Source organism: Ruditapes philippinarum, unplaced genomic scaffold (assembly GCF_026571515.1).
Source record: "Ruditapes philippinarum isolate M1 unplaced genomic scaffold, ASM2657151v2 ctg16697_1_1_1_1, whole genome shotgun sequence".
Classification (NCBI taxonomy): Eukaryota; Metazoa; Mollusca; class Bivalvia; order Venerida; family Veneridae; genus Ruditapes; species Ruditapes philippinarum.
In genome coordinates this window covers 27,405-40,011 of record NW_026854064.1, presented here as the reverse complement: position 1 = coordinate 40,011, position 12,607 = coordinate 27,405, and the positions used below count along the sequence as shown (strand labels likewise).

Sequence of the window (12,607 nt, the reverse complement as noted above, 5' to 3'; positions counted from 1 at the left end):
TATAATTTACAGCTATTTCCGGCATAAATAAATTACAAGAATTTATAGTTCAATTGAACGTGTACTTTTTTTTAGAAATTGGTAAAGCCATTTTGGAATACCAGCAATTGAGCAGATCTGTGCGGATGATAAGTGAACTTGTACCAGTTGGGAGGAAACGTAGTATTCAAGAAATTCTTGATGATGACAGTTGCTTGTCAGTCAATGTTGTTGCGGCTCTTTGCAAAGAACTTGCCGGTTATCTACGTCTATTGCATGATAATTATATTGCAATAGATCAGATATGTGAGGAAAACATTTATATTCAAGTGTATAAAACAAAGGTACTTACATAATTTTATAAACAATTTCAATTTCATTATTTTTTACAATAGCACACATTTCATGATTTACAATAACATTAGCAAATCAAATATCCAAACATATAAAAGAAAAAGGTCACTGTGATAAGGTATTGACTATAACAAACAAAAATACTGATAATAAAACATAGAGGACACAAATATTGATTTATGTTTTGTAAGCTGATCTATTGTATTATATAATTATACCAGAATTTTAGTTTTAAGTTATTTGTGAATAAATATTTAGTACCGTTTGATTGAAAAAAAATTCATCCAATCGCACAACCCCGGGCAAACCATTGATATAGTCTACAGCACTCATTAGTTTTTCCAATTGTATAAAATAAAACTCAGTTATTTAAGTAGTGTCATTGTTAATTGCGTGATTAATAGGCTTTAAAATGGCAAAACATGAATTATTGAAATTATTGCTTGGTGATAAGTCAAATTGTTGAAAAGTTCAGAAATTTAAATAAAGAAAAGTCATTAATGATATTAAAACATCTCTTAGAGTTTATCTTATTTACGTCAAAATGATGTTATTTTCAATCTTTTACACAGAAACCTTCAATGTTTTTATGAAGCTGTTTATATATGTTTTTGTAGAAGCGTATTGATTATTCCGCAAATATGCTTATAATGAAGAGAAATAATATTGCCATTGCCGGTATATATTTGCTCTTCCTTTTTCTTTCAACATTTTTTACTTTAATGCACAATTTCATCAGCCTTAATTAGTTACAATTTTACATCTTGTCAACAGGTTAACAAACCAATTGTTGTAATTGATGCCAAAGCCTCGTTAGCTGCTGATGAAAGAGCTCTACAGGAAAACATTCGCCAATTTGGTAACATTCTGCGAAAGCTTATCTTAAAATGTGAAAAGGGTTTAAAGTAAAGAGTGGTATTCTATGGAAGGAAGTTGTCTCTGTTACGAGGCATATGTAGTAAGTTATATATATGAGTGAGACAAAAATAAGTGTTAGAGCATCATACTGCTTCTACACTGTCGACAGTACAGACATTTCATTCGTACTGGATGACGTGAATAGGAAATTGAAATTTCTTTTTTACTTTTCAATTGAATATATATTTTGAATTTAAAGTGACGTATTGTTGTTGTTTTAGATCTATATCTATGTACATAAACGTTTATTTAACCGTCATGATGTCATAACAAATTCATTCTGTGTCAAGTTACAATCGGAACAACTCAGTTTTTATCTATAATAATCTCGGACTTAATACAGATTGAAATTACACAAATGTAGTTCCTCCATGTGGTTTTAGATGTAATAAAGACAGAGGGCGCAATCTTAGCTAAAATGTGACAATTTTTTGTATCTAATATCCAAAGGAATATATAGAAGAATATTTAGGTAAAATAATGATTAAAAATGTGTCTTTCAAGTATAATCAATTAAAAAATGCCAACTTAAAATCAAACCCAAATTTATATCAACAGGTTTCTACAACCATCATAATAAATATATGAAAAATGTACTGCTTACTTTTATGTCTATGAATTTACTTAATTTATGTGGATTTTTACTCGATTTATTTTGGGGAAAAATAAGTCAACAACTCTTGGCATTCCTAATTCCTACTAACTTAGCGTAGGTTAGACCAACATACCCATCCGTTTCGTGTATTCTTACTATTGTGTTCGATCGTGTTCTTATCCGAAGTTTGACGGAAAGGGCAGAGAAGTTGCGATTGTGTCAAATCATTGTTGTTTTCACGATTTTGAATTAAATACGTTTGTTCTGCTATTGTGGTTGCTATTTTGTCAATTTTAATGGTATTTTAGTTATTCAATATTCATAAAATCGTACAAGAATCAATGTTAACGTTAACATGGGATACGTTACCGCTGTTAAAAAAATATATTAAATTAAATTTAATGTTTTTATTTTGTCGATGACGTTGTCAATTTTAAATCAGTGTTCTCCAATAACTGTTGTGATTGATGTTTTAAAAATTCAATTAGTTGTTTTTATTAATATTTGTTTTTTTTTATTAATATTTGTTATTTTATTAATATTTGTTATTTTATTATTATTATTAACCTTTTTATGTAAAATGTTGTCATCACAGTATCAATGTTGTTTATGGTGATAGTACTGTACTATTATTACTATTTTTAGAGGTTATTAGCCGAAGTTTGAAATAGCCGAGAAGGTGCAATTGTATCAAATCATTGTTTTACATTTTCTTATTAGTGTTGTATCTGTTGTTGTATATGAATTATTTGTCAGAGAGGAGGGGTGGTAGTTATTGTGGTAAAGATTAAAATCCTGGCAACATTGGTTCGAGTCCTACTCGTTTGATATCAATGTACCCCTTGTGAAAACAGTGCATGTTAGTTTGTAACTTCAAAGAGGAGAATTCGTTAGCTGACAATGAAAGAGCTCTATAGAGGAAAATATTCGATAATTTGGAAAATTTCGAAATGTATAAAAGATAATGTGTGGTACACAAACATTTACAATATGAAACACGGATTTTTTGTTTTAGAATCAATAATGTTGAACACGGGATACGTTACCGCTGTTAAAACAATATATTCATTTAATGATTTTATTTTGTCGATGATGTCAATTTTAAATCGGTGTTTTTCCAATAACTGTGTGACTGATGTTGTAAAAATTCAATCATTTGTTATTTTATTGATATTTGTTATTTTATTAATATTGTTAAACTCATTATGGAAAATGTTGTCATCACAGTATCAGTGTTGTTTATTATTCAATGAGGAGAATTCGATAGCTGACAAAGAAAGAGCTTAAAAGAGGAAAATATCAGATAATTTGGAAACTTTCTTGAAATGTGAAAAGGATTATGTGTGGTACACAAAAATTTACAATACAAAATGCAGATTTTTAGTAACATAATTTATTATATTGCTTATTTTTAATATACATGTAGTGATTTTTTTATTATCAGCATCTTTATCTATTTACGTTTAAGGTATTGTCAAGATATTATTAATATTTTATTCAGTGTCGAATCATATTTTGATATTTTTGGATAAAACGCTTTTACTGTTGTTTCTTCCTTTGTATGAGGAAATTGTACGTTTATGGACATCCTTTAAAGGCCCATAATGCCTTAGAAATGCTTTTATTTTTATTTCACAAAAGCCTTTTAATGTCGGTGCTAAACGTACAGAAATATTCCGGAAATATAGTAAAATGTGAACAAAGTAGTATTATGACTTCCATAAAAAATACTCAAATATTCACTTTAATTGTACACATTGCCAATGAGCAATGGAATCAAAAGATTGTTCTTCTATATAGCCATTTAGTAAATATTTTGAAAATGTAAAACAAATATCCTAAAATAAATAGTTTTTTCAGAAATAAAAATCATAGCATTTCGAAGGTCTATGGGCCTTTAAACGTCTCTTCAAATGATCAAATTGGAAAATTTGCATTGGTATCAACAATAAACATTCACCGGAAATCTGACCATTAAAATTAATTTCATATATGCATATATCTATACAATACAAAATTGATGCTATAACAAATACCATCAAGAATTTTTCAGGTTACAATGCTTACATAAACTTTGTTAAGAATATATATACAAAACAAACTGTAGTTATATCATGTATATTTCTAAAAATCTATGTAGTCATTTTAGTGTATTAAATATTGTACGCAAACTGCCTTTGTTATGTTTTGCTTGAAAATGTTACCAGTGTTTATAAAGCTTGAAATCATTAACTGCGTATGGATGAAATAATGTATCAACATTTAAATAAAGATAACTTTTATTTCATTCCTTAAAAACGAGAACCAATGAACCTTCATCCAGCGTTTGAACCACGTGACGTAAAGTTATAAGAGTTATCATTGGTTATTCCAATCAATGAACCTTCCTTTTTCTTTCCAGAGTCGAAAAATTCATATCAAATGCATATCGTACCCCTTAAAGCCTCATTTATTTTAAAACTTATCTGATTAATAATTCCTGGATATATACAGGAGTGGCATGTATACACAATCAAGAGCAATCAACCGTGTCCAACAGTCTTTAAAAATGTTGAAGTAAGAAATAAATCATCCTGAAATTGTTTCAATGGCGCTATAAATCGTACAGACACACGCATACATTTTTTTTCAACAATTCATCTGTTTGCCATTGAGTCATTCTGTCGGAATATTTATATTTTATTAATATTTTGGGACACTGAAACTCGGCAGCAAATCAATCAGCAATAGGCCTACAACTTGTTCAAATCTCCATCGTCCAGCAGCATTTGTAACAAAACAAAAAGCAAGTAGTTCAAATAAACGAAACAAATAACAATTATCAAAGAATTGCAGTGTTATTCCTATTGGTTGCAATCCTCGAATAGATTGCTAGAAGATGCGGGATCATAAAAAAAACAAGTGAACTCATTTGGAATACTAGTAGCACACTCACGTAATATACTTTTTATACTTTATGTAGATACAAAAAGAAAAGTCTGATCAATTAGTAGAATATAACGTCAGTTTAACTTAGTAATTAGTCTGGTTTCCAGCATCTAATTTAAACATATAAACATTTTGATATTAACTCGTTAACGGAACGTTTCCTCCGCCATTATTTTCCTTTTGTCTTTGACTATGTGTGTATGAAAAGTACATATTATGCAGACTAGTACGTAATGTGACGGCTCGAGAATACCGAATTTATGTTTCTCTTCAGTTAAAATTCACCATGGTTTCATCAGAAATTTTGTTTAAAATTTAATATAAGATTAAACGCTTTATGTAGCAAAGATTGCTTCGTTTTATATAAACACCTTTATAAGTTCAAACTCGAAACACACATTTTCCAAGCAAATTTTAGTTTCTTATATAATTGAGGACCAGATCAAAATATTCATTTCATACACTTTTTTGAGCTAAAACAACATTTTGAGCACATAGAATTTTTCACTCGTTTTCAAAATTATTACCTTGGCCTTAGCTGGAAACATAACTTATGCACTGGTTATCTCCACGTTATAGATGTTCTACAAATCTGTAGGTATTACATGCAACGCACTTGCCCCAAATAAAGTACATTAATTTCAGAATCTATAATATACAATGAATAAATTTTCCTTTTTTTCATCTTTAATGTCTTTTTTTTAGCTAACCTGAGCAAAAAGTACCAAGAAGTGAGCGTATGCGATGCCCATTTTCCCCAAACTTCACATGACTGATATTTAGATGGTCATGTACAAAGAGGTTTCAGTCTGATGTATATTTAGGTCCCATCAACTTCTCAGAAACTACAATGCCTAGAGCTTATTCTTTTGGAATGTAGCATAATCTTGTGGTATCTTACAAACAAAGGTCATTTTATGAAGACATATCACTTGTATAGGGTCATATAACCTGTCAAAAGTCTTTATAGCTAATTATATTTGAAACATCATTTCATAGAGCTTAGATAAATCTGGCATACAGCATTGCCAAGTAGACCTCTACAAAAGCTTTGCATGTATATATGTCATGTCACTAAGGTAAAAGATTGCACAACCTTGGGGGTCACTTAGTGTTTATAGACTTGTATATCAACAATGTCTCAAAACCTTCTTCTCTGAAAGTACTTTGCACTGAAATGTTATGCATGTTACATCATCGGGTGGTCCTCTTTTATAAATGGCTCTGTAGGTCAAAATTGGTTCCTTGCCCGTGGGTCACTTTGTGTATAAAAACTTATAATTCAATGGCAAGGGCTTAGTTATCGATATATTGAACTGATAAGATCAAGTTAGCCCTCTGTGTCCCTTAAGTAAGGTACATTTTCTACATGCAAGACACCACTTTAGGGTATACATTAATAATCATGTCAGTAGTTAGAATTTCATCCGTGACGGTATTGAACCTTGCATATCTGACGGTCTTAATTTGTTACAAGAGAGTACATTATATTCCACGATATATTGCACGGTAAAGTATCATATGTCGCGCTACATCGACAAACATGGAATCACAGTTCTTAATGACAATACTCAACATTCAAAAAACAGGATACACTTTTTATTTGGAATCTTCTTTAAGAGTGTAACGCTTAAAATTATTTTCCTTGTAATGACCATTAATTTCCTAGTCTATTTTAAATACGACATATGTAACAAAGGGAGAGAAATATGCATGTATATATAGTTAAATTTGGTTGCGGAGTCCCCCACTTTTAACTTTTTCTCGTTAACATAGTCTTTTTTTATAATTCTATATGGAATTATTGTTCATGTGTGTTATGCTTTTTATGTTTGTGTTGAATATTTGTGAACACGAGTACATGAGAGTATAATACATACTTAAATAAATAAATAAATATTAATCATGAATCATAGTTCTGGGACCTTGTTTTGAAGATATGTCGGAGTAAAATCGTATAGATAATTATAAATGCACAGTGCGTGATCTGGAGGGCAGGTATTAGGCACTCTAGAGCATAACCATGAATTAGCTTATTTTTTCTGTGGTTTACTTATTGTGACGGTAGAGAAAGGGATAATGATAGAAATATTATATTCAGCTCTTTCAATGGTTATGTTTTTTCTTGGGTTTCATATTGTGAAAACAAGCAACATGTTTATTTATATTTGCTCCTCGTACAAATTCGATAGCCTCGTGTTAAGTTGCTCTTTCTATTGCTTAGTCATAACAACAAAAATGCAAAATTTATACAGATTTCGGTATGTAAAACATTTTGCCTGTTTATTTTTTATTTGTCTATCAGTCCGTTTGTTTGTTTTCATCCAAAAAATAATAATTAGAGGATATGTGTTTGATTTGCAAGTGTTGATCGAAATATATTTCACTGAGTGAACACCACATGCAATATTCGGCAAAGCCACGAGTGAAATTATATGAATACAGAATTGATTTGTACGCACGGGCGTACAGGAGTACGCATAGTTACGTCCCTGACATCGATATCTGGCTCTTCAGGCTAGCCAGAATAACCGAAATCAAGAGTACTTCAGGTGAAGAAAATCAGACATATTACAAGAAAATGAGCGTCGTCCATGATGTGTCCGTCGGGAATACTCTGGTAATTTGCCGACGTTGAGCCGAAGATCGTACTATACAGCTCACATCTGGCCAATTCCGGCAGGCCCCTGTGGGGACCAGACTCAATTACGCAGAACCGCACATGGTGGGATGGTAAGGGGGGGGGGGAGTCTGACCGGGTGTCCGCGGGTAAAGGTGTGTCCGTCAGGAATACTCTGGTATTTTGCCGACGTTGAGCCGAAACTCGTTCTAATCAGCTCATATCTGGCAAATTCCGGCTGGCCCCTGTGGGGACCAGACTCAATTACGCAGAACTGCACATGGTGCGATGGTTAGGGGGTCTGACCGGGTGTCCGCAGGTATAGGTGTGTCCGTCGTGAATACTCGGGTATTTTGCCGACGTTGAGTCTTGTCCCCACAGGGGCCAGCCGGAATTGGCCAGATTTGAGCTGTATAGAACGATTTTTTAATATTATTTTATACAACGAGTTTCAATGAATTTAGTAATAAACAAACGATTGCGAATCAATATAATATTCTAATTATCACTTATCCATAGTAAGAACTGTAAAAACAAGCAATTATCATAGTATTGCAAGCAATCCATAAGTCCCCTACCGGTAAGAGCCCAAGCAACATTCTAAAGGGCCATTGGCCATTCACTTAGGTTCCTATTTTAAGTAAATTTGTTGAAAAAGTTCTTTAAAAGTGATCACAGGAAACAGTTTTTATGTACAGACAGACGGACTGAAGGACACTCTAAAGTTATTTTTTAAACATCCCTGTTATCAAAATATAACATTTTTAAAATCCTATCATGATTGAAGAAGTTGGAGTAAAAATTACCAATTTCTCAAAAGGGGCATAATTCTGGAAATAGTCTTGCTAGAGTATTGAACACTCACAAATGTTGAGTGACAATAAGAAACATTTATATGAAGTTTGAAGTAGATACATTCAGAAAAAGAAGTTATTAAAAAAAATAATGTTTTTTTCATGAAAATTTTAAGTTCAAGGGAGGTAATTCTGATAAATTTTGTGCTAGAGTTGTAAACCTTGTCACATATGATGTGGTTGATGACAAGCAACTTATATTTAAAGTTTGAAGAAAATACCTTAAGAAATAAAGAACTTATAGTGAAAAAACTTAAAAACTAGAATCAGAAATCTTGAAATTCAGTCTATTTGTTGCCATAGCAACCAGAATTTTCAACATAGGAAGATAAAAAAGGATGTGCATAATTTCCATACTGCCATCTACCCATATGTCAAGTTTCAGAAACATATTTTCAGTACTTTTTGTGTTATCACTGGATCCAGGTTATGTGTAAAATTTGCCATATTTTCAGTCTATTTGTTGCCATAGCAACCAGAATTTTCAACATAGGAAGAAAAGAAAAAGACGTGCATAATCTCCATACTGCCATCTATCCATATATCAAGTTTCATTAAAATATTTTCAGTACTTTTTGCGTTATCGCGGGATCCAGTTTTGTGGACGGACGGACTGACGGACAGACAGACGGACGGACGGACAGACGGACGGAGGGTAAACCTAAAGTCCCCTCCGGTAAACCGGTAGGGGACTAATAAACGTTTTCAATGAAGCGATAAAGTATGGTAAACACTTAAATGATTTTTACAAGTTAAGATATATTTTTATGCACGTAGTGCAAAAAACCAAGTCTTACGCATTCGGAGAAGCGGCATGGTAATGTAATACGGGGAAGTCAATGCCCCGGGGCGCGAAACTACAGACTACACGTTTATATTTAAAAAGAGAAAAACGAAAAAATATACATAGAATTATATACATATCGACATGTTTAGTATAATTTCTTGTTGGGCGCCGTAACGCAATGATAAATGATGTTGTATTTCGATAATAGCCAATCACAATTTTTCGACTTACAAGATAACGACAAAAGCCGAGAAATTCTGATAGAAAACGAATGTTTAGACTTGTCCCCTGCGCACTTCTATAGAGACATAATATGACAGGGAACCATAATAAACGGAAGTTGTGTATAAAAAATCGAATGGCACTTACAGAAATTGTAAAACGAAAATGAACGATTATTTTAACCGACTTCTTCGTTCATAGGCTTGTCTAATTTCATAATAAACTACAGCGTAAACGTTCAAATCAACATCCATTAAGTTTCAATTGCTACAACATTTTCGTTTTTTTCATAGGCATGCGTGATATATAGGAGATGCTTACCTCTGTTAATTACATCTATGAAAAGAATCATCAAATATATGGATATTTAACAGTATTTGTATGCCAAAAAATGAGCATGTCTCTATACATTTAAATATCTAGCTCTTTTGTTTTTTTTAAAGCATTTTTTTAGTTTTTCCTTTTGATTGCCATGGCAACATGAGTTATGCAAGGATATTAATTTTTTGAACAATTTTAAAGATGACTTCAAAAGGAACATTCCTGTTAAGTTTGGATGAAATTGGCTTAGCTCTTAATGAAGAGATGTTGCTTAAAGAAAAAAGATTGTGGACGGAGGACGGACAGATGGACGCCGGACGAAAATCAATCACAAAAGCTCACCATGTTTCTATGTGACAGGTGAGCTAAAAATTTTGGTTTGATATCCCTTACAAAGAGGGTAAACATTTCCCTCAGTTTCAAACACAAGTGTATTGTTTAAAGAATTGGTGGATAATGACACATAATGGACACAATGGGTACAATACAATATTTAAGGTTCAATTAGGTGCACTTAGTATTTTATCAAGCTTAAAGAAAACTAAGTACAAGCACATTTTCCACATACCATCATACTTCCCTTTTATCTTCACTACAACAGAAGTAGGAATTGGTAATCAAGTACTTCCAAAATAGATTAAAATGGTCATTATTCAACTCACCTGACTTTTTATTACACTTAAGAGTTCTTTTTTTATCTGTTTCTATTCCATTTCTGAAAAGTTTTCATCTTTATATTTCAAGCACAGTAAATACATGTTTGTACATAGAATATACATGTTAAAAAGAAAGTTTATTTGGTTTTAGAGCAAAGAGTCTTTCATAACTTACATGTTTTTATTTACATGTATATATTGATTGATTCAAATATGTTTAAAGCCACTAGCCACAGGATGGTAAAATGACAAAAATGAAATAAAATATCAAATAACCTGTAAATACTGATTGATCTAGTTAGAATAAATGTGTAAATCCATTACCATTAAATTCTTAATTTATTCAAGAAAAAGATGTTGACAAAAGCGTCATTATAATATTATGTCACTAGGTCATGTAGGTCCTAGTATCCGATATAAAATGGAGTTTCAAATGGTCATATATCACAACAGTGGTCCAGAAATATTCCGATATCCAGTATGCCCGGGGTCTTATATCAATGTTTGACATTGTCCCTATTATATTTCGAGCTCAAGTTTATTTCGATAACTTGGTCATCATATATTTGAATATAATGATAAAATGAATCAATAATAATTTTAAGTGTCGCAATTAAATACAAATATCAAAACGTGTGTTGCTGCCATTATTTCTTTGAGCTAAGTACAGATTTAAGCAAAGCAAAGTAAAATCTTAACTGGATGTAAAGCATCAAAAAAGCGTTTTCAGAAAATGTTCTGCTTCTATACCCAACTGTTTATTAATTTATGGATGCAGGGAAACTGAAGGACGAACAGACGGACAAAACTTTGCTGCCGAGTTACAGTGTCCTAATATATTAATAAAATATAAATACACCGACATAATGACTTAATGGCATACAGATGAAATGTTTGATTATAATAACTTAAATGTTCAATAAACATACATGAGTGTATGTATGTACAATTCACGGCGCAATTGACAAAATTACAAGATATATTTGTTGCTCGTACAATACTACCTAATGTAGTAATTCAAATGATTACATTAGGCATGCGGGCTTGAATATAGAACGAGGCTGGGTTTTGTTGGTAAAGGTTAATACATTATTTGGCACATACTCGAAGCATTACTTACTCATTATATTCCTGTCAATTTCATCTTTAAGAAATATTAGTACGATACAAATATATACTAGGTAATTGTCTTAACTTAGTTAATGTCAGTTTGCTTATACAAATTCATTACATGGCTCTTGCCTGCAAGAAATGTTACTATTTTCAGATTTTAATCAACTATATACATGAATAGCCACTGACTTTACTTCAACTACATATTCTTCCGAAGACTTCCTTTTTCTACCAGTTCTAGCCAAATGTTTCAACAATCGTATTACTTGGAGCATACTTGCGTTTTTATATTTTATATACATATAAAATAAATAAGGTAGGGAAATAAAAGAAGATCAGACAATTTCCGAGAATTAAAAATCAAAAGCTTACCGTTATGGAGATCAAAGCAATTCTCGTTTTTCACATTATACCTTCACACTTTCATTAAACTTTGACGTCATATCCTGACGTCAAAAACTTGTCGATTAACTAGACACTAGCAATTATTATACAGAATATGATAGTTTTATGTTGGCAAAAGTTTCAAATAGATACAAAAAGAGTTGAGAGGAGTAATATTATTGCTTAAATTTCAACAATCAGGAAAAGTAGTCATATAGTATTAGTATAACCAAAATAGAAATTTAGATATAAGCAACAAATAAAGGTAAAGCACTTATAGTTATATCGAGTAAATTTGGTCATCCGTTACACGTGTTACATTAAAGGCGCTTAAGTCATTGCACACAATAAATGAGGAACCAAATCAACGCTATTAAAAGCTTATCAAAGATCTGCTTCCTTTTGGTATTATATAACACTAAACGTTTGACAAATGTCTTAAGTTATACCAAATCTTAAATTAATACCAAAATTAAAATACGTTATTGTACTTATTGATATTGACGAAACACAAAAGGCACCATGAAGACGGAAATGTGTCATTATTCTCACGAATGATCTTAAAACGTTGTATTTTAGATGTCAATAAGAAATTACAAAATTTATTTTTTTCTAACAAGTTTTCCAATTTATTTTAAGCAAACCAAATTAATCCTGGGTTTAATAAAATCTGTATGACTCACAGTATGTCACTCACACAGTGCCTGATACATTTTTTTCCGGATTCATGCTGGACGTGTGTATATATTGTATGAGTTTTTACATTAATTATTTTGTAAATTTTACATCAAATTGTGCGCGTTTTATCTTATCCACCTTGTATATGTAGTAACACAGGAATGTGAAAATAACGCAGAAATTGTTATATCGTATCGG

General features: G+C 31.5%; 1 protein-coding gene across 1 annotated transcript; it reads left to right on the top strand.

Annotated features, from left to right (window-relative positions):
* Nucleotides 1-75: 75 nt before the first annotated feature.
* Nucleotides 76-2,212, top strand: LOC132738841 (uncharacterized; the record flags this gene model as incomplete). The annotated part of the gene is made up of 2 exons (XM_060726444.1): nt 76-323; nt 1,108-2,212. Coding segments are annotated over 2 exons (383 nt in total), but the record flags the coding sequence as incomplete, so codon positions are not given.
* Between the last annotated feature and the right edge of the window lie 10,395 nt (nt 2,213-12,607).